General features: G+C 40.4%; 1 protein-coding gene across 1 annotated transcript; it reads right to left on the minus strand.

Moving 5' to 3' along the window:
• LOC8060376 (galactoside 2-alpha-L-fucosyltransferase) lies at positions 13,544-17,995 on the minus strand. Its single transcript, XM_002453644.2, has 2 exons — positions 17,473-17,995; positions 13,544-15,133 (listed from the first exon to the last, which is right to left on the minus strand). Exons 1-2 carry the CDS (start codon positions 17,687-17,689, stop codon positions 13,638-13,640), a joined length of 1,713 nt encoding a protein of 570 aa, XP_002453689.1. The 5' UTR covers positions 17,690-17,995; the 3' UTR covers positions 13,544-13,637.

A 24,246-nucleotide genomic window follows, 5' to 3' on the forward strand; every position in this document is an offset into this window, starting at 1 on the left:
CAGGATCCAATTGACTGGTTGATCACAATCCTAAACTCCTCCTGAGGTGTGGGGGAAATAGCAAGAGTGAGTCCATGTCGAACTCCATAAGTATAGCAACTAGATTGTATAGCTCCCACAATCTCATGATCAATGTGACATAAATAATGTAAAGCATTAAACAATAAACAATGAGTGTTTTAACACAAAAAGAATTATCACCCTTAACGCAAGAATCCCCAAAGCTGCTCCTGACCGTGAGCTTAGCTAGTATACTAGTTTTAAACACTCTGCAGAGGTTGTACATCTTTACCCATGAGTCATGATTTACCCTTTTGCCCGAGGTAGCTAATCTCTTAACCCCTTCTTAGGGAGGTCGGTAGGGATCACTATGAAGTCTTTCAAAGGTTCGTCTGACAAGTTATGGCCGCTTGGTTTCATTAGTCAGTCCATGTGATCCACCCGCAGGAATCCACGGTCTGCTATTCCCCAATTGCGCGACAACGGTTAACCGCTAACGAGCTAGGAAAGTTACTCATACTTAACTAAAGCCAGAGCCATTATAGCCCTCATGGATGCACTGTTGTTCCAGTTATCACTTACAGATAAATCATCAAGTGGCTAAAAATTCATTTTTATTATTTATTACTTAACATTAATCTAGTCATAGGATCATGGTCACAGAATATAAAACCCAAATGCTATACTTGCCTTAATCCAATTGCTCTTGCTGATCTTGCTGGTCTTACTAGTTGTCCAAGGCTCTGATCTTGATCACTGAAGTACTCTTGTTCACCACGAATTGTTCACCAACTAAACTCGATCATCGATCATCAACACACAAACAATCGGAGACAACATACACGAAGCAAATAAAGCTACAATTAGATCAGTACACCAATCATATAAAAACAGTATGAAAAGTTTATAAAATGATTCTACGCAGCGCTACGATCACATAGACGTAAAGATTACGAAAAACGGAGTTAAAACGTAGAAGCTATGAATTTTCTAAGATTGGCTTTAGAAATGAAATTAATTAATTAGGGTCACGAAATAAAATGTTTCAAACTGAGTAAAAAATATTACTAACATGTAAATCTTATGATTACGAATCCAATACAATTTGAACGGGTCAAATCAGAGTTAAAACGAATATTTTATGAGCTAAACAAAATGAGTGGCAAACTTGTAATTATAATCTAAAAGCTGTTTACGTTTTCCAAACTGAAAGGCAAAGTGATTTGGGCTCACGTTGGTGGACAGGGAGCAGCGACACTTTCTTGGAGCTACAGCAATGCCGGAGCAGCCGACCGCTCATGGATGTCATGTATAGGCGAGACGATGGCGATCACGTTGTAGAGAAGAAAATATAATTTTATTTTACTACCTTAGGAATTCTCAAATTAGAGGCTTCTCTCATGGTAGTCTTTGGTGTGCTTTGCCTAAGGGGTTGGTATATATATATAGGGAGAGAAACTCCCCACCTCCACGTCAACTAGCGATATGGTACTAATTGATTTGCAACCTTCATCTTTACTAATAGGCCTAATTAATTATTAAAGCCCATTAGTAAATAAAAACATTAACCATTAAGATCATGGGCTTTAGCGTGGGATAAAATGAAAGATTTTATTATTTTCGAAATTAATTAATTTGGCAAATAAAATAATCCTAGAAAAGTCTAGAATTATTTTTTAAGCCATAAAAAATACTCCAAATGCTCCAAGACTTCAATGAAAAATCTCGGAGACATTATGGAACATGAGAAAAGCAAATAAAGTATTTGAAGCTCATGATAAGATAATTTAGAGCATCTAGAAATTAGATTATCCTCACAGAAAGTGAGAACAGAAGCTGGAAAAATTCTCGAAAAATTTGTAGAGGTTGCTTGATGGACGAGGAACTAAAAGAAGTGCTTTGAGTGACAAAGAAAAGATTTTAGGAAGCTCCTAATAAAAACTTGGGCTTAGAAACAAGGAATTTGATTGTAGATAAAGATAAGGGACAATTGGCTACCGGACATGCAAAGTGGCGCGCATTTGCTGGAAGACACTTTTTCATGTAACACTCACCACCAAATAGTTGCCATTTGTAAACCATATGGTCAATGGCTATGAAATTTTAACAGCAACAAGATATGATAGTTATCTACAAATCATCTAATACTCACTTCTATAGAAAATCTCGTTAAAGACATGAAATCATGTCCACCAGCAACCTTAACAGCCATGATTTGCTGGTGGACATGATTTCGTGTCCTTAACAAGATTTTCTATGGAAGTGAGTATTAGATGATTTGTAGATAACTATTGTATCTTGTTGCTGTTAAAATTTCATAGCCGTTGGCCTTATGGTTTACAAATGGCAATTGTTTTGGTGGTGAGTGTTACATGAAAAAGTGTCTTCCAGCAATGGTCACCACTTTGCATGTCCGGTAGCCAATTTTCCCTAAAGATAAAGATGTATTGACCAAGGAAGATCGTTCTACTAAACAAAATTTTAAAAACGTTGCTTAGTCTCAACACACAAAGGAGCAACAAACAAACATCACATAAAACATATGTACCAGCATGTATGCACAAGAACGTTGCTAAACCCTATGATGAATTTTAATTTAAGAAAATTTTTCATTTTACTATATTTTCATGAGCAAAGAAATACAAAATAAATTATTTTAGCTTTATTTTCAAAGAAGCAAAATTTAGGGTGTTACAACCGAGAGGCAAGAAGCCAAGATGTTGCTGGAACAAGTAGAGTGAAAAGAGGAATATCACGAGCCGCTCAAATCGAACAGGGAGGCCCCTCACACTGTGCATGAGAAGAAATTGAAGAAGGCGATAAGGCGAGCTCTAGGGACATTTTCAGGGTCCATGGGGAGGCCTCCATGTCCATAGCGCACTCCTCGCCCACGGGGTAGGGAGAGGCACAACCAAGGGATGGAGGTGGATGAACTCATCGACAACATGGGCACAAAGCACATTGAACAAGAAGTGAAGGATTATGAGGATGCTACGCTAGCCAGAGAACAAAAATTTCGACCTCATAAAACAGGATCAACTGCTAGTTATAGATCATGGGATTACCACTAGATGCGCAGGTGCAGCGGAAGTGACTCGATGTAGTCGTGCGTGTAGTAGTAGTGCCATGCAGTTGTGTGGTCATCCACCACGTCAATCCCTCTCGTGCAGTTTGTCCTTGTGCTCCAGATGTAGCACCTTCGATGTATCCCACACATGCAGGGAAGAAGCGTCGTGTCTCCGGACTGCTAGGTCCGCGAGGATTAATAGGTGCGAGCATGGGTGAGCGGCGGCGGCTGCCTAATAGCCTGAGTTGACCCAAGACGCACCCCCTCCCTCTATTATATAGGTGTCCTCCAATTAGCCCCGAGTTGGAGGCCCAATTAGAAAACCCTAAGCCTTGTCTAATTTGGGTCCAACCCGAATTATGCTTCTAGCCCCTTAAGCGTGCGACCCTATGGGTTCACGTACATATAGACATGAGCCAAGTATTCCTACTCGCCCAATAGTTGATAGCAGCCTCTAGCAAGGCGTGATAACTCCTATACGCATGCAAAGATCATATTAGATGAACCACTACAAACACATACATGTTATTCCCTTGCCATATGATATTTGGTTCAACTCGTGGGTAACACTTAACCCAAGCATGGCCATGCATTTGTTGATCCAATCAATTGAGTGATCCAGTGATATCTCTCTCATATAGAGAGGGGGCAAGTTCCATCTTGATTATCTATGTCTCACAACATGTTTCCTGATAAACCCAAAGACCACCTTTATAACTACCCTGTTATGGAGTAGTGTTTCATAGTCCCTAAGTAGGTCGTTTCATATCTTGAGAACATATGACAATCTCAGGTCTAAGGACATAACATACATGATGCATAAAGAGATAATAAGAACATCTCACATTGGGTCAGTCCAGCCCCATGTCATACATGTGCCCACATTATTAGTTTGATATCTCTATGTCTATGACTTATGAAACATAGTCATCAACTAATACATGTGCTACTCTAATATTCATGTGTGTCCTCACACGATCTCTGATTAGGGACAACTCTAGAATAACCATACAAGTAAAAGAGTTTCACAAACATTAACATAATTGTCAATCGATACACGTTTGTCTATAATTAATGGATATTCATTGAACGCATAATATATGTCATGGATACAATCGGAATATCATCATCTCTATGATTACCTCTAGGGCATATTCCCAACAGTCTCCCACTTTCACTAGAGTTAATCTCTAAGATATCTAATACCCATAGACCTCAAGTGTGCCTCATGCTTAGGCTGTGGAAGAGCCTTTGCCAAAGGATCTACAATATTCAGATCCGTATGTATTTTGCACATCTTGATTTCACCTCGCCTAACAGACTCTCAAATGAGGTGAAACCTTCCCAACACATGTTTGTTCTTTTGGTGATTCCTAGGCTCATTAGCTTGCACAATCGCCCCATTGTTGTCACAACGTAGATTCAATGGGCTCGATGCATTTAGAAACACAGCAAGTTCAATGAGGAACCTCCTCATCCAAACACCTTCCTTTGCAGATTCAAAAACTGCGATGTACTCGGCCTCTATTCTAGAATCGGTCACTATCGCTTGCTTAGAACTTTTCGAGCTTACTGCACCACCATTTATTGTGAACACAAAACCTGATTGAGATTGTGAATCATTTGTGTCAGTTTGGAAGCTAGCATCGGTGTAACACAACGAGCTTCTCCTCACCTCCATATATTAGGAACACATCTTTAGTCCTTCTCAAGTACTTAAGAATGGTTTTAACAAGTGTCTAGTGACTTTCACCTGAATTAGTTTGGTACCTGCTCACAACACTTAGAGCATATGAGACATCTAGGCGAGTACATATCATGGCACACATGATGGAACCAATTGACAAAGTGTATGAAACCTTACTCATGCGTTTGTTCTCTTCATCTGATGAAGGCCATTGCTTATCGCTAAAACGCATACCATGTGACATAGGCAAGAACCCTCTTTTAGATTGTTCCATGTTGAACCATTTCAACACCTTGTCTATGTACGTCTCTTGGCTTAATCCTATTAGCCTTTTAACTATAGATCTTAATACCCAAAATGTATGCCGCTTCTCCTAAATCCTTCATAGAAAAACTATTATTCAGTGAAGTCTTTACGGATTGTAATATTGGAATGTCACTCCCAATCAATAATATGAAATCTACATACAAGATCAGAAATACAACAACGTTCCCACTTTCCTTCTTGTAAACACAAGGTTCTTCTTCATTCTAACAAAAGCCAAATCCTTTGACCACTTCATCAAAACGAATATTCCAACTCCAAGATGCTTGCTTTAATCCATAAATGGATTTCTTAAGCTTGCATATTTTCTAGCATCATTAGGATCAACAAAACCTTCGGGCTATATCATATACACGTTCTCTTCCAAATTTTCATTTAGAAAGACTGTTTTAACATCCATCTACCATATCTCATAATCAAAATATGCAGCAATTGCTAGAATAATCCAAATAGATTTAAGCATCGCTAGTGGCAAGAAAGTCTCATCATAGTCAATTCCTTGAACTTCCCTAAAACCTTTTGCGATAAGTCGAGCTTTCTAGACATGAACATTTCCATCCATATCCGTTTTCTTCTTATAGATCCATTTGCACTCTATGGGTCTAACCCCATCAGGCGGATCAACCAAGTTCCAAACTTGATTGTCTCCCATGGAATCTATCTTGGATCTCATGGCACTTTGCCATTTCTTGGAATATGGGTCCATCATTGCTTCTACATAATTGGTAGGTTCGTCATCGTCTAACAATAACAATTCCCCATGTAATTCATGAAGTCTTGCTGATCTTCATGGCTATGGTGGTGTTTCTACTACCACGGGTGTCTCAACTTATTCTGCTACATTAGCATCACTCGTAGTGTCATTCCCAAATGGTTCATCTTGAACTTCTTCAAGATAAACCTTTTGTCCATTTTTCTCCCTTTTGAGAAACTATTTCTCTAAGAAAATACCATTTCGAGTATCAAACACTTTGCCCTCTGTCCGGCTATAGACATAGTACCCTAAAGTTTCCTTTGGGTATCCCACGAAAAAGCACTTATCTGATTTGGGTGTTAGTTTATCTGATATAAGTCATTTGACATAAACTTCACAACCCAAAATTTTTAGAAAAGACAAACTAGGACACTTACCAGTCCACATCTCATATGGTGTCTTAACTACAGACTTAGATGGTACCCTATTTAATGTGAAAGCGGTTGTTTCTAGAGCGTATCCCAAAACAATAAAGGTAGGTCTGACTGGCTCATCATAGACCAAACCATGTCCAACAAAGTTCGATTACCACTCTCAGACATGTCGTTCCTCTAAGGTGTTCCAATTGGCGTAAGTTGTGGAACAATTCCACAACTCTATAGATGATTGCTAAATTCATGACTCAAATATTCGCCTCCACGATCAGACCGCAAAGCCTTAATTTTCTTGCCACGTTGATTCTCTACTTCATTATGAAATTCTTTGAACTTTTCAAATGTTTTAGACTTTTGCTTCATTAAGTAGACATATGCATATCTACTAAAATGATCAGTAAAAGTTTTGAAGTATTGGAATCCGCCTCTAGCTATTGTGCTCATTGGTCCACATACATCAGTATGTACAAGTTCCAACAAGTCAGATGCTCTCTCAGGAAAGCCTATGAAAGGCACCTTGGTCATCTTTCCCAGTAAGCAAGACTCACATGTCTCATATGATTCACAAACAAAGTTAAAAGCCCATTATCATGGAGCCTCTTCACGCGATTCTCACTTATATGACCCAAATGACAATGCCACATATAAGTAGGACTTAACTCATTAAGTCGAGGCCTTTTAGCACTAACATTATAGATAGGTGCATCATCAAGATTTAAAATAAATAACCCATTCACAATGGATGCAAAAGCCACAAATGTGTCATTCTTAGAGATCACACAACCATTGTCTTTACTCACAAATGAATAACCATCCTTCATCAAACATGAAGGTGACACAATGTTTCGACTTAAACTAAGAACAAAATAACAATTATTCAATTCCAAAATAAATCTCAAAGGTAGATGGAGTTGCATCGTCCTAATGTTCAATGTAGCAACTCTTGCATTATTGCCCACGCGGAAATCAACTTCTCCCTTTTCAATGCTTCTACTTCTTATCATTCCCTGCATCATATTGCAAATATGAGCAACCGATCCAGTATCAAATACCCAAGAATTAATATAAGAGTTAGTGAGGAAAATATCTGTAAGATAACAACAAGTTTATGAGAAGCTGGAGTATCTTTACTACTGCTATCCTTCTTCAAGGATGCCAAGTACAACTTGCAGTTTCTCTTCTAGTGACCTTTCCCCTTACAGTGAAAGCACTCAGCATCAGCATCTAGGCCAGCCTTGGGTGCAGGTGGGTTTGGTTTATGGATCTTATCCATAGCCTTACCCTTTTTCTTCTTCCAAGTGTTACCCTTCTTTCTCTTGAAGTTAGGCTTGTTTAGGATACCCAACACTTGGCTACTGCCTGCACTTCTCTTGATGTTAGCCTTTGTTGTTTTCAGCATGTCACACAATTCATTCAAGCCCTTCTGTGCCCCATGCATATGGTAGTTCGAGATGAAGTTTCCATAACTGGGTAGAAGAGACAAGAGAATGAAATCAGTAGCCAACTTTTGGCCAATTGGGAAGCCTAGCTTCTCCAACCTCTAAGTGTAACCAACCATCTTGATTATGTGTGGGCCAACTATTGCACCCTCTGCTAGCTTGCATTCAACAAAAGCTTTTGAGACATGGAACGTTTTAGTCCTGGCCTCAGCTTGGAACATATCATTAAGCGCTATGCTTATATCATACGCTGCATGATTATTTTCGAACTGCATCTGTAGCTCAAGTTCCATACAAGCAAGCATGAGGCAACTCACTTCAAGATCAACATCACATGCTCTCTTGTAAGTGTTCTTCTCTGCAGCAGGTGCATTATCAGCAGGTGCTTCTAGTAATAGGGTGTCTAGAATCTCTTCCTTTTTCTCAGCCATGAGAACAATTCTCAGGTTGCAGATCTAATCTGCATAGTTCGTTCCATTCAACTTATCTTTCTCAAGAATTGAGCACAAAGTAAATGTTGATTGGTGGGCGCCATTAATCTACAACAAAAGTATGCAAAATTCTAAGACAACGTATCCAAGACAGAGTAAAAAATATTAAATAAAATCTACTCCCACTAAAATCAATATCCCTTGGTTGATACTTAGTGATTCAAGACCCACAACTAACAAGTGTACTAGTGAGCTTTAGCATCACTGCTAGTAGACATGGTAGATCGGTAAGCAACTCCTTCCTAATCATATCACATATGACTCTTGTTGTTGGGGTGGCATCTCTATGCTTGTGTTGCCCAACTACTTATGCTCCAAGGTCCCTAACCGTTAGGATGACCTTGTTCAAGAAACCAACTCTTCTGTAGTAAGTATCCGATACGAACCTACCTAGTCAAGGAAAACCAGTGGCACCCTAATTTCATAGACCTATCACTGATTGTACAAGACACATGACAATGCAAGGTTTGGGGGAGCATGTTGTTTGCTATTAATTGACCATCAGATGTGGTCAAGACTGGCAATGCCGACAAGCCGATGATAGCGGTGGATTGGATACCTTGGTATACCCAATAGTCTTCTTGGGTATTTGGTTCACTAGCATAGCTCCTAGCGGTCTTTGGGACAATGATGGGTGTTGGTGGGCTGAGTTACTTAGGAGGATCTGCCATAGTCGTCACTCTCCACTACTCCTTGTTGGAGCACCCGCGCAAGGGTGTAGCTCCTCCTTGATCCACTCAAGGATCAAGTGCTCTCTATGGGCTAATTCTTTATTGCTCCAATGTGGTGAATTGCCCAAAACTGCTCACAAGATGAGTTGGGTCATCTACATGCTCTGTCGAATGATCACCAAGCTCTCAATCATCACCAAGTCGTCTAGATATTGGTGATCACCAAGAGTAACAAGCACAAACTTTCACTTGACTAGAACAAGCCTAATGAGGTCCTAATGCACACTTGCTACTCTCTATGGACTAATGAGGTCCTTAATCTGAGATTATTGAAACTCAAACATCTCAATAGGCTCTTGCACTCCCTTGCTCTCAAATGGTTGCTTCAGCTAAATAGAGAGCTATTATGGATGAGTAGGAGTTGTATTTATAGAGCCAACACTCAAATCCAACCATTACCCTACAAAACAGCAAATTTTGCGAGCACCGGACGCTCCGGTGACATGCATAGATGTGTTCGGTCAGTAGCCAATGCCTACTATATGACAATCTGTCAAGTCCCATCTATGTTGCCCTGAACATAGGCATGCATCCAATCCATAGCCACTGGACACATCTGGTCGCTCAAAACTCATTTTGGAACTCTCTGAGTAGTGACTGGAAGTGGCAACCTATGTCCATTCCTACTTGGGGTCAGTGTCCAATGCTTCAGTCAACCGAAGAGTTTGCTACAATGCAAGTACCAGAGCATCTGGTACACATTACCATGTAGTGTCCGGTCACTCCAAGAAAACCTAGTACTGACTGGACGCACCACCCACCATCCGGTGCCTGCACTTCTAGCGCCTTTGTGGTACTGCAATTACGGGTGATGCTACTATAATTTCTAATTCACCATCTAATTATGATGCTACTAATCTTTAGCATATGCATCTTGGACATATGAGTGAGCAAGGCTTGCATGAATTATGCAAGAGAGGACTTCTTGATGAACATAGCATCAGTAAACTAAAGTTTTGTGAGCATTGTGTGTTTGGCAAACACAAGAGGGTTTCATTTAATACCTCTACTCATAAAAGTAAAGGTATTCTTGATTATGTGCATTCTGATTTATGGGGACCATCTCACGAGCCTTCTATTGGTGGTTCTTGTTATATGTTTACAACTATTGATGATTATTCTCGTAAGGTATGGCCTATTTTTTTAAAGCATAAAATAGAAGCATTTTCAACATTTAAAGAGTGGAAGATTATGATTGAAAATCAAACTGAGAAAAAGGTTAAAAAGCTTCACACTGATAATGGGATGGAATTTTGTTCTAATGAATTTAATGCATATTGCAAGTCTCAAGGCATCGTGAGGCACTACACTGTTCCTTATACGCCTCAACAGAATGGTGTAGCTGAGCGTATGAATAGAACTATCATCTCCAGGGCCTGTTGTATGTTGTCTAATGCTGGCTTGAATAAGCGTTTTTGGGCTGAAGCTGCTTCCACTGCTTGCTATCTTATTAATTGTTCACGCTCAATTCCTCTTGATAAGAAAACTTCAATTGAGGTATGGTCTGGATCTCCAGCTGATTATTCACAATTGAGAGTTTTTGGTTGTACTGCTTATGCTCACGTTGATAATGGTAAATTGGAGCCTAGAGCTGCTTAATGAATTTTTATTGGTTATCAACATGGTGTTAAAGGTTATAAATTGTGGAATACCCAAACTCAGAAGGTTATGCTTAGTAGGAATGTTATCTTTAATGAGACTGTTATGTTTGTTGATAATCCTTCTATTGATGCTCCTATTAAGGGAGAGAAAACAAGTGTGCAGGTGGAGCACTTAATTGATGTACTAGAGGTTGATAATGCTTTTGCTCAAGATACACCTATTGCTGAAATTTCTCGAATTGTTGATGTTTCCTTTATTATTGAGCATTCTTCTCCAGTTGTGTAGTCTCCACAACATATTGTTGTTGTTGGTAGGGCCAGAAGGCAGCCCAAGCCTGTTAATAGGTATATTGAAGAATGTAATGTTGCTTATGCTATGAGTGTTGCAGAAGAGATTGAAGGTAATTCAGAACTTTCTAATTATTCTGAGGCTATTACTTCTGCTGATTGCAACAATTAGATGGCCGCTATGCAAGATGAGATGGAGTCATTTGAAAAGAATGGTACTTGGGATTTAGTAAAATTGCCCAAGGATAAAAAGTCTGTCCGTTACAAATGGATTTTCAAAAGAAAGGATGGTATTTCTCCTAGTGAGCCAGCAAGGTATAAAGCAAGGTTGGTTGCTAAAGGCTATAGTCAGATTCCAGGCATTGATTATAATGATGTCTTTTCCCTAGTTGTTAAGCATAGTTCTATTCGCACTTTGCTTAGTATTGTTGCCATGCATGATTATGAACTTGAGCAACTTGATGTTAAAACTGCACTTCTTACATGGGAAGTTGGAAGAAGACATTTATATGAACCAACTTGAAGGTTTTGTTATTCCTAGAAAAGAAAACATTGTGTGTAGACTAAAGAAGTCTCTTTATGGTTTGAAGCAATCTTCTAAGCAATGGTATAAGAGATTTGACTCATTTATGCTCTCTCATGGTTTTAAGCGGTCTGATTATGATAGCTGTGTTTATTTGAAGATCGTTAAAGGCTCAGCTATTTATTTGCTTTTTTATGTTGATGATATGTTGATTGCTGCTAAAGATAAATCAGAAATAGCTAAATTGAAAGCACAATTAAGTAAAGAATTTGAGATGAAGGACTTAGGTGCAGCTAAGAAATTTCTTGGTATGGAATTACTAGAGATAGACAATCTGGTAAATTATACCTCAGTTAGTGAGGTTATAATGATAAGGTTCTTCGTCGTTTCAATATGCATAATGCAAAACCAGTGAGTACTCCATTAGCTGCACATTTCAGATTATCCTCATATTTATGTCTAGAGTCAGATGATGAAATTGAGTACATGTCTAGAGTTACATATTCCAGTGCAGTTGGTTCTCTTATGTATGCCATGGTTTGTTCTTGTCCTATTTATCTCATACATTGAGTGTTGTCAGCAGATTCATGGCTAATCCTGGTAAGGAGCATTGGAGGGCTGTTAAGTGGATTTTCACATATTTGCGAGGTACTTCCAATGCTTGTTTGCAATTTGGAAAATCTAGAGATAGACTTGTTGGTTATGTTGATTCTGATTATGCTGGTGATTTGAATGAGAGGAGATCTCTCATGGGTTATGTTTTCACAATTGGTGGTTGTGCTGTTAGCTGGAAAGCAAGTTTGCAGTTGCTTTGTCTACAACAGAAGTTGAATATATGGCTATTTTTGAAGCTTGTAAAGAAGCTATTTGGTTGAGAGGTTTATACTCTGAACTTTGCGGAGTTACTTCTTGCACTACTATATATTGTGATAGCCAGAGTGCTATTTGTCTGACTAAGGATCAGATGTTTCATGAAAGGACCAAGCATATTGATGTGAGATATCATTTTATTCGAGGTGTTATTGCTGAAGGTGATGTTAAAGTATGCAAGATAAGTACTCATAACAATCCCCGCTGATATGTTGACAAAGCCAGTTCCTAGAGCTAAGTTTGGGTTATGCTCAAGCATAGTTGGTATTACAGTTTGAGTCCTAGTGACTTTTGGCATCGGTGATTATTTATTATTAAAGTGAGTTGATTGATGATAATTCATTCGCTACAAGATGAAATTCGTCTCAAGATGGAGTTTGTTGGAATATGATACAAATTATAACATGAGTCCTACGGGGACACCTAGAGGGCCCGTGGTTCGGGTTATGTTTATTAGTGGATTTGTTTCCGTATTTGACTGCAATCAGTCCGTCCTATAATTAAATACATCTTGTAAGCCGTATGGGAAGAGTTTAGAGAGAGACAACTCATTATCCCCTGCATTCTGTAAACTCTCACCATATAGTAAAGATCGCCGGTTGGCGCCCTTAGTTTTTTTCCCGCAAGGGTTTTCCACGTAAAAATCCGTGTCTGGTGTTTGATCTATTATTGCATTATTTCGTAACACTCTGAACCTAACTGAAAGATAGCACAAAGATTATTTATTAGCTAACAATGTGAATTAACAACTGTACAAACGCAGGGAAGAATTTGTTCACAAGCAATGATTTGCTATAAAATATATCGATACAACATCGAGGCAAATCCAGTAATACCTTTCTAGTTGAGGTGGATCAAAAGGAAAATTGGCCTCCTGAGTCCCAGGCCAGTATACTGCTTAATCTGCAAATTACATGATATGCTTATTAGCTTGAACACATGGATCCAAATGAAATTGGTTAATTAAAGGCTAAGTCCTGTATAGTAACATTTCTTATTAGCTTGAAGTCGCGATGGCCGGAACCGTCGATGCCCTAGCGGACTGGGTCGTTGGGGTCTTGGCGAGGGAGGCCACGGCGAGGCTGGTGGGCGACGGCGATGGCGTACGAGCGAGCCCGGCGGGCGATGGCAGCGCGATGTGGGGTCGCAGTGGCACGATGGGATCGGCATGGCTACTCCTGATGGCAGCGTGACTTTCTGTGGTCGGAAGGGCAAGTCAACTGCGCTAATTGCGGGGCGTGGTCGCAGGATGAAGTCGTGGTTGCTATAGGGAACTCGTGGTCGAAGAGGCTAAAGCGGACCGACGGAACGAAAAGAAAGTCGCACGATGAAATAGTCTTATTATTGTTCTTTTTAGTTGTAGGAGATAAGTCGAAGTTATCTATGCATGTAATGTTTAATCAAATGGAAAAAAGGAGTAACGTTCAGAACAAGGAACAAAGAGTAGGCCGGTTCAAGTGCCTAGATACGGCGCCTATTTGACAAATGCTACCACTGACCGTCGCGGCTTTGATTCACAAGCTTTATGCCCCAGCTGACGTCCACGCAGCGCCTGATGTAGGGCGTCACCTTGTCCAGCTCCACGTCTCTCCTCACCGTGCAGTCATAGGACGATGGTGAGTGGAAGCAAGGCTCGACGGAGAGCGCGCGCTGGCATGGCGGTTCTGGCGCCGCCTGACCCTCCGTCCACTCCTCGAACGGGGACGGCCTCGACATGACCCACGGCTGCAGCCCGCCGAGGCCCTGCGCGACGTACCCGAACGTGGAGAAGCCGCTGGTGACGAGCACGTCGCACATGCTGAGCAGGTACATCTCGCTCAGCGCCTTCACGTCGTGCGCTTCGTTGCGCAACCGCTGCCGCCCCTCGTGGCTCGGCTGGTGCACGCCGCCGGCGAGTCTACCGCCGTACTCGCCCTTGAGCCTCTCGTAGTACCACGAGCTCAGCGACGTCACAAGGACACCGTAGGGCGACGACGTGCCGTTGTCTTTTGTGGTCGTCTCTGGGAGCAGCTTCTCGTCGCGGACGCAGGACAGGATCTGGTCCAGGATTTGCTGCGGCGGCTTCTTCTCCTGGAACACCCTGATCTGGATGCCGACGAGGCGGCCGACGCCTGCGAGGTTGGCGCTGTAGTAGCTCGTGACAGCGCGCCAGACGGCGTTGCTGGGGAGGAAAAGGTATCGACCCAGGTGGTAGAACACGGCGTCTTTCTCCGGGAACATGGCCTCGAGCTCTCCGACGAACGGCGGCGTGAGGAACAGCCCGGGCACCAGGTAGCCGTCCGCCCTCATGAACAGCCACGGCACTCCGCGGAGGAGCCGCTGGTGCTCCCCGCAGTAGAAAAGCTTGTCGTGGAAGCCGTACACGCCAGCGAGGTGGAGGTACACATATGGCGGCGGCTGCGGTGGAGACAGCCACGACATGTTCCCGTCGGCGGACACGCCGGCGACGCCTCTCTGCAGCATGTTCCCCAGGCTCTCCTTCGACCCCCCCTGGTAATCATCGAGCTTCGTGAGCGGGGAGCGGCGACCGGCGCGCGGCAGCAGCCACGTCGCGCCTGGAAAGGGCTCGCAGAAGAGATCGGGCACATCACCCTTGTCTGCGTTGATGAGGAGGACGCGCTCTGTAAGCACCGCGTAGAGGAAGGCCGACGCGACGGCGAGCATCCGGTTGCCGAGGCCTCGGAATCGAAAGCTGATGTTCACGAGGTACCGGCAGTCATCGTCGTCCTCGACGTCGGCAGCGTTGGATTCAAGCCGCCGGAGTGCCTTCTTGTACGCGGCCGTGCCGGGGCCGCATCGCTTTTGGAGTGCTTCTTGCTTCCGCAGCTTGGCGAGGAGGTAGGGTGATGGCTGATGCGACGATTTCTTGTGGTAACCGGCGAATTCATATCGGCTCCGGCACGACTGGTAGCCGTACTCAGCCGTGAGAAGGCCGTCGAGGAGATGGTCGGTGGTGAGGTTAAATGGTGGTCTGTCTTCAAAACCTGATTCGTCATTGCACATAAAGAAAAATTAGAACGTACGTAATAATAATCACTATCTATTCAAGGGCTTCACTAGCTAGCTCCATTTGCTGACTATGCGCATGTATGGCAATTGGGAAATGAACTAGTTTCTGATTCTTGTATTTCAGTTTTCAAGACTGTTTAATTTAACATTATAAGTAGTGAGACTCCACCCGCTCTAAAAAAAATGATGTTTTGGATTAGTGATCAATAATGAAAAAAATATCAATTAGACAATTGAATGTGATCAGCTGATCAAGAAACAAGAGGCTAATTAAAAACCTACTCTAGATGCAAAATATATTTTGATCAAAGGAATCGAACCCTAGCCACAACGCCAACGAGTTTCACAAATAGGGACATAACCAAACGAGTAATGAGAGACTAATGACAAGGGTTACCCGGCCCCTTGACGTTATCTCATATGGGCAAGTATATAGACCCTGATTGGTAATCACTCCATGGGATGTGAAATCATATTCAAAATGGGTTTCTTGTGGAAACCAGAGGGAACAAGGGCGTCTTGAACTTTAAAGGCTACAATCCCTAAATAAAACTTTCAAGGCAACAATAGCATTACTCTTAGCTCCTAGCATCGACGAGCAAGAGCACATGCAAGATGGTGATAAAAATAATGTTGACTGGAAGTCAAATTCAACGTTTGACTAATTCAAGGCAATGTGACGTGAGCACTTAATTGGTGAATTGTTGGGCCAAGTTGACATAGCCAGAGAGCATGGGGACATTGGATGGGCTACAAGGCTTTGGGGGATTTGTCGGTTTTAGCCTCAAAACTCTATTGGAGTGGTTTTCAGGTTTGGATCTTGAGACCTAAAGGAGGATGTTGAAGCCACATGATCGTTGGTCTTGTGACGAGGTGATGTGAATTCATGAAGGGCCTATGGCCATCTGATGCATGAAGGATTAACTTGGACAATTTTGCCCTTGATTGCTAAGTAGTTCATGCCTACACCTAGGATAAATGGATAATTATTGGAATATCTAATAGCCTTATAAGTAAGAGAAGTTCCTGCCCAAGAAACATATCACATCGCAGTTACTTGACACTATCTTTTTGAGTTTTCTAGTCAAAACCCCAACATGAGAAGGGAAATTCAGAATTCATGGAGAAACATGTTGAGATTTTTTACAATATCTCTTTGGATTACTTTTCCCAAGAGGTAGGTAATTAATATGTGTGCAAATTCAAGAATTTTACAATTTATTTGCTTGTGTTTTCCCTTCTTCCACAAAGGTTATTAGCTTGATTTTGTGGATTATTGAAATCTGAGTTCTTGTGGTGATGTAGCTTATCACTAAAAGAATAGCACCATTATATCTTATAGTGAATCCAGAACAATGCGAGCATCCATGTTCGAAGATTTAAATTTAGGTAGACAGGTTCCATCACAAGAAACTTATGCAACTATATAAGCACTTAGTTTGCAAATCTCATTCTGATTCTTTTAGTTTGAGTTCTATAATATAAAACTTAGTAGAAATAAACTCCCCTCTAGCAAGAGCATGTGAGTAAACTGGCTAGCAAGGCAATGGCAACACATAAACTACAAACAAGAAGTGTCCATGTGGTTCTATGTCCTATGGACACCACTCTAGAAATGCTGTTCCCAATATATATCCAGTAGTTTGTAGTGCGTGTGACGTCCACTAGTAATAGCTAGCCAAATGAATTAAAATAGTCAATAATTCCCTAATACCCATCAACCATTTTCAATTAATTATTCTCCATTTATCATGAAGACACTACTACACACTTCCAATACAAACATACCAGTAGTGTCAAGTGCATCGAAAGTTCTAGCTAGGTGGCATATTCCTCAACATATACCACGGACGGGCCGGGTGCCGATCTGGCCGGCCTCTCTTATACACTAATTAATAATATAATACGGTCCACATTTCTCAAAAAAAGAGCTCCAATTAATACTATGAAAACCATGCATATTACTGGTTCAGTTTTATCGGTTCTGGTTGTCCTCCCTCGTACACATATATGCACAAATCTGCTATCGATCGATCGTTCGTTACACACAATCTTGTTAGAGAGGCACTGTAATCACAGTCTATCCATGCCACAGAGGCGTGATCTTAATCGAATTGTGTCTAAAAACGTGCATGCACGCTCGGAACAGATTGGAGGGCGAATTATTGAAAAATAGCTAGCCACGATACATGGATTTTATATAAGATATATAGGATTTGATTATGCATGTATATTAGTCATATGCTGGCATGCATGAAGCCAAAAACGATAGATATATATATCCTATATATATATATAAATGATATATACACACCTTGTAAGTGGTGGAAGAGCAAGGAGTGCAGCATCCCGTCGGGTGAGCTCCCGCCGGCGAATAGCACGACGATGACGGTCGCCCCGGCGCAGATGGCCAGCAGGGCCTTCCTTCTAGTAGTGTTGGAGGAGCAACTGCGCGGCCATGGCCACCATCTCCTCCTTACGGCCTCGTCCACCTGCAGGTCGGGTGCCGCAGCCGCCGCCAAGGAAGACATCGTCGGCGGCGCGCGGCCTGTCGTACTGGTGCCTCTTGGCTGATGGGTATCCCCGTCGGGCAGTGGGGCTAGCTACGATTACCGCCCTTCACGTACGTTATCCATGTTCTTGCTATCTTTGTTTGGTTTGTTAATGAGTTAGTCTATGTGTGTGTATATATATACACTAGCTACTAAGAGCCTCAGTAGTTTAGAAACTGAACCTGGCTTGAAATAGGAGCAAAATTCATCGCCGGATCCTGACAATTTGGCAAAAGTTTATTTTTAATTTTAGTATCATTTTAAATTCCTATAGTATTAAATGCTATATTATTAAATGCTTTCTCTATCAAAGGTAACTTTTAATTTAGTATTTTAAAGCTATAGTATTAAATGCTTTCTCTATCAAAGGTAACTTTTAATTTAATATTTTTTAAAAGCTTTTATAGTAGTATTATAGAAGTAACTTTTCTCTATTATTAATACAGTATTATAATACTATACTACTTTCAATAGTAGTATTATAGTAATAAAACTTTAATAATAGTAGTATTATAAGTTTTAATAATACTATTATATTATTATAGTATTAATACAGAATTTACTTCCATATTACTACTATTAAAACTTGAAATAATACTAAAATTAAAACTAACTTTTAGTTGAGAAAACTTGCTATAGGTAATTTTTAATATTATTAAATTTGGACAGAGCTAACACTGCTTAACAAGTTTAGTGACCTATGGTGATTACTTTGAAAGTTCAAGAATCGGAGTAATGGTGCTGGCCAAATTTAAGAACTTGTGCTGATTACCTTAAAATAAACTGTGTCACTATGCATGACTTTAAAAGTATAGAGAGGTGAGTGACATCCGGCCAAGTATAGAAACCGGCCGTGAATTTTGCTCTTAATACTATGAAAACCATGCATATTAGTTTTATCGCTTCTGGTTGTTCTCTCTCGTACACATATGCACAAATCTGCTATCTATCGATCGATCGTTCGTTACACACAAGCTTGACAGAGGGGCACCATAATCATAGTGTATCCATGCCAGAGGCGTGATCTTAATCGAATTGTGTTTAAAAACGTGCATGCATGGTCGGAATCGATTGGACGGCAAATTATTAATTGAAAATACCCACGATACCTGGATTTTACATAAGATATACAGTAGGATTTAATTATGCATGGATATCGATCATATGCTGGAATGAAGCCAATAAATTAAAACGATACATATACAGCACCTTGTAAGTGGTGGAAGAGCAAGGAGTGCAGCATCCCATCGGGCGAGCTCCCGCCGGCTAATAGCACGACGATGACGTACGGTCGCCCCGACGCCGATGGCCAGCAGGGCCTTCCTCCTAGTAGTGTTGGAGGAGCACCTGCGCACCGCCCATGGCCACCTTGTCCTCCTTGCGGCCTCGTCCACGGTCGGGTGCCGCAGCCGCTAAGGACGACATCGTCGGCGGCGGCCACTCGTAGTCAGGGGCAGTGGGGCTACGACTGTCGCCCTTCACGTCGTCATCCATGCTCTTGCTATCTCTGTTTGGTTTGTTAATAAGTTGGACTATGTGTATATATAACTACTAATGCTAGGGAGCCTAGGCTGTTTAGAAAATTAAGTTGGTTAGAAATCTATATATCTATATCTATATCTATACATATACATATATCAATATCTATATCTATATCTATATATATAATATCTATATTTATATACCTAATAACAAAGAGGTAAAATTTCAACTTATTTTTTGATCCATCTATTTTTTAGTCCGTCTGACTCTAACTACTAGGCAATTGAGAGCTTCCTCCGTCTCAACTTATATAACAAATGCTCATACGAGTTATAGTAGCTCTTATTTGACGCGATACGAAGTCTGGCTCCAAAATGTGTTGGGTCGTATATGTGACCCGAACACTATAAATTGGATAGCTAGAATTCTAATCCTAAACTGAATAGGAATAGAAATCCTAATCAAATAGAAAAGGAAAACCACAATGCAAACCACGACTCTCTTTTTGGTTTTACAGATGGCGAAGTACATTAGGTTTGTCGTATTCTGGTTTTGCTGATGTATATGGCAACAATTATCTCATGCTATCTCTTGGATTATATATCTCCTTTCCTATTCCAATACACAATTAACTCATGCTATCTCTGTACAATTCCTTTCCTATTCCAATACGTGGTCTTTAAATACTTATATATACAATTCCTTTCCTATTCTAATACACCGTCTTTGAATACTTATATATACTTCAACTATTAAATCAATAAAATTATCATGTCATATCTTTATTATTATATCATCTTAAAAAAATATTTTATGTAGGATATTCTAAATTATTTGTTGTTCTATTATTTTTTCCACGCCACTTTTTTGGATGGATTTGTTCCCTCACGTGATGTTTCTATATTTCCTTACATAATATTTTCTACTTTTAATTTCCACGTACTTTTATATGATTTTTTGATGTTTCTATATTTCCTTACATAATATTTTCTACTTTTAATTTCCACGTACTTTTATATGATTTTTTGTTCCTTTTCCCTCCACTGTACATGATGGTTTCCGTTTTTGTATAGGACATGATATTTTTCTATTCTTTTCTCAAGGTAGTTTTCGATATTTGTTTGGTAGTTTTTGTGATTTTTATTTGTTTCTCATATGGAGATTAGTGTTTTTTATAGTTTTATAATTTTTAAATTTTTATGAGAAAGGTAAACTAGAAGCAATGAGATAAATCTTAAATGCACTTAGGTACATGTGCATGATGATTTTTGATTAGTTTGGCAAAATTTTTCTTTTGTTTTTTCTAACGTCTCTCTTGTCAATTTTCATGTGAGAAAAATATTTATTTGATTCAAGGATGGATTAAACTCATTTAAATATACAAAAACTGTACAATCACCATGTAATAAATTGTATGCCCTGTTGCAACGCACGGGCATGTTTTGCAACTAATCTAATAAAATTCAAAATTTTAGGTTGTTTTTTCGTCCACCTCCACTAACTAATTCATTGAGCATAAAAAGTTAGAAATTGTATACCCCGTTGCAACGCACGGGCATGTCTTTGTTTATTTTGCAGTCCTCCTATTTTATGTATAAACAGTTAGAAATCCTAACATAAATAGATCTCTATAATTCTAAATCTAAGTAGGAATTCTATTCAAATAGAAAATGTTGTTTCTATAGCATGTGTAACATCCCGGGTTTTTACACGAACCAAAAATATGAGCTTTTTATTTTTTTTTCTTGTAATTGGGTGAAGCATATAGTTTATAGCTTAAACCTGAGTCTAACTGCTAACAAAACATTGCATTCATATAGAATTATTTGTAGGCGAGTGGTTTTGTTCATGAGTCGGTTTAGGGTTTAGTTTTGTTTAGGGTTGGAGTGCACAAATCCATAGCAAGATTCCTTCTTCACTTCCCCGTTGGAGTGCTTCTCAAAACTCCTTTCGATGCCTTTGCTAAGCTGCTTTTGCGAAATGCCCTTTTTGCAACCCTTTGCCCCCTCCTTGATCACCTGTCATAAATCTCTACCGGCAAATCCCTCTATAATACCTGATGGAAGTCCTTCTCATATTGTTGTGGCATAATAGAGAAAACCTTTATCTTTTCATAGCAAGGAATAGAAAATCTTTTTCCCCCTGTCTTTGAAATTCATTTCGAAACTCCTTGAAATCTATTTCAAACCCCTTGGCAAAATGGGAAAACTATTCTTCCTATCTCCTGGGCCGAATCTCCCACCTTCTTTCCACCTCTCTTCCCTCACTCGGCCCAGCCACAGCCCAACACCACCCCCGTACACTCCTTCCCACCGAGGAGGCCGGCCCAGCTCTCTCCTACCCTTCTTTTGCTGGCCCAGCAGCCAGGCCGGCCCACCAGCTCGCCCCTCCCCTTGGCCTAGCTATTGACATTTCTTAGCATTGCTTAAGTCAGGTTGTCATCCCTAACACAACACCAAAAAACATGGTTGTACTTATGATCATAGCACTATAGAAAATGAATAAAGGTTATCCACAAGCGCATAGATAAAATACACCTGTTGTACCATTTCACTCAGGAAAGTTCCAAATATCGTTATTTATAATTTTACCACTAGGAAGGCACTTAGAGGTGTAAAGAATAAAAGCTATGACTTGCACTTGTGATAAGAGTTCCACTAGATCAATACTCAAAATAGGGATCAATCATATCATAAATAAATATAAGTAATAACAGATCAAGATAATCCTAAAAGGAGTTCCACCAAGCATTTTCCTACTTGGGCATGACTCTAGAAAGAACTAGAAAATAGAGATGAACTCCTAGGGTTATTCTAACTATAGGTTATTGAGCTACATTGATTAGTTCCACCAAAATATAGGGAGCACTCGCAGATGAACAATGTACAAGCACCATGCTTACGCAATATCTACCGCCCACCCCTTGATCATTAGGATGAGCGCTATATGAACAAGAGCGTAAACACAAAACTACTCCAACTATACTAAACATATAATCAACATAGGCAACAAACATTATAAGTATGTGTTGGCAAATCTTAACATCGTTACTAGATATTAGCAACAACGCCAGAAATGCCAGGTGGGTACTTCTTATGTCTATTGGATTATTCCGCAAGCACACAAAATATACTCATGTAGCACTTCACCGGGGATGAGTATTCCAAGGTATCGTTTATTTATTTTATCCCAAGGGAAAGTAGTGCTAGGAATGTTTAATAAAGAGACCCACCTAGCTAACTCTCTACCAGTTATCTTTAGATTAGATTCTTTGCTACCTTACTTATCTACCCTTCCTATCAATCACTTACCCCCTTCTTGACTAGTCGATACTAGATCATAGTAGGTAAGTGATTGATAGGAAGGGTAGATAAGTAAGGTAGCAAATAATCTAATCTAAAGATAACTAGTAGACAGTTAGCTAGGTGGGAGGACAATAAGTGAGTATAGGACTCCTATGTATCTAACTTTACTTTTGTATACTTGATCCTAATAGATAGCTGACTCAACTAGACTGATACCTTACTACTTGTGTGAGGGGGATAGCCGAGAAAACAGGAGACAAAACCGTTGCTAAAGCAACTATACTCTTATGGACGCCTTGCCTTTTAAGAACTAGTTCATACGTGAGGAGATCCTAATGTTGAGCATGACCTGTCATGTCCGGCCAGTGCGCTCCTACCGTCCGTTCAAATCAATGACCATCAAAGGTGAGTCTTAGTCTAAGCGCCGCGCTTACACTAACTCTCACAACTCTAACTAATCTGATTAGATAACTAGAGCTCCTATGCAAGATAGGACAATGAAACACACACAAGGAGTTGGTTAGAGGGAACCAATCCAACTAACTCAACTACACTACTAAGACAAGCACACAACAAGGCTATAAAGATAGACTTGCACTAAGTAAATACTTAAATAAATACTAAGTAAAGTAAAAGAAGAATAATATATTAATAAAAGGAAAGTCTTACAAAAGAGGAAAGGTACAAGAGCTATACTATACTATCTAAAAGACAACTTCGGAGACCCCGAGCTTCGCTCAACTCGACTCTAACTCCCACTCTAGACTAACTACTACTACACTAATTGATCCTTGAAGGATTGAGAGACTTAATGCTCTTCCAGGGATGCCTCTCAAGGATGGAGGCAGCCTCTATTTATAGAGGAGGGAGACAGGTTGCCACGTCACTGATCCGTGTGCTTCATGCCTCACCACCCTTAGATGAACCGACTTAGTAACCACCATAGATGGACGACCAAGGTAATTTGGACATGTGGAAGTTGTGCTTGAGTCAGTAAGGAGCTAACTGACCTGGCTAGGCACTAGGAGGGGGTCGCCTGACCCCTCTATGGCAGGTGGGCCCAGCCAGGGTCTTCTAGAAGGTGACCCCAGTTATCATGTGAAGTGGCTCCACCATTTGTCAAAGATTTGTCATGTTTCTTGCTTACTTGTGGGCCCACGGATCCATGTGCAATGATCGTTTACCATTGGAAGTTGATGTGAGGGTGGAAATGGACTCCAGGGGTCTCCACATGGATTGTACTTCATAGCTCAACTCTTGGTGGGACCATGATGGGGTCGCCCGACCCCCTCATTGGGTCCTTCCAAGGTGCATTTTCTTGTTTCCTGTAATCAAAGGCTAAGAGTACAAGTGGAACTAGTTTTGGATAAAATATGTTCATGTTATGCTATTCTTCCTTGAGATCGAGGTATGTTGACGGTGTTTTGAGTGTGAATTTCTATGGTATATCCACTGTGAACAGTATGAATATAGAATTATAACAAGTCATATCAAGTATTCGACTCACACAAACTAGAATAAGAACTAGAGGAAAACATGAACTAAACGACGAACTAGATGAACTAGACAAACTAGACAAGAACATGATGAACTAGACAATGAACTAGACGATCTAGATGATGAACTAGAAGATAAACACAATGAACTAGAAAATAAATAATACAAATAGATTAACAATGTTGAATACAAGAGAGAAGTACAAGGTTGTACCTGGCCTCCATGTGACTAGATTTGGAATCCAAGCATTGC

This window comes from Sorghum bicolor, chromosome 4 (genome assembly GCF_000003195.3).
Source record: "Sorghum bicolor cultivar BTx623 chromosome 4, Sorghum_bicolor_NCBIv3, whole genome shotgun sequence".
Lineage (NCBI taxonomy): Eukaryota > Viridiplantae > Streptophyta > Magnoliopsida > Poales > Poaceae > Sorghum > Sorghum bicolor.

What these genes read in the sequence shown, in the direction of transcription:
- LOC8060376 (XM_002453644.2), bottom strand. Translation starts at nt 17,689, where the DNA reads ATGTCTTCCTTGGCGGCGGCTGCGGCACCCGACCTGCAGGTGGACGAG. An exon ending in GCTCTTCCACCACTTACAAG is followed by an intron (nt 15,134 to 17,472) that starts GTGTGTATATAT and finishes ATGACGAATCAG; the next exon opens with GTTTTGAAGACAGACCACCA.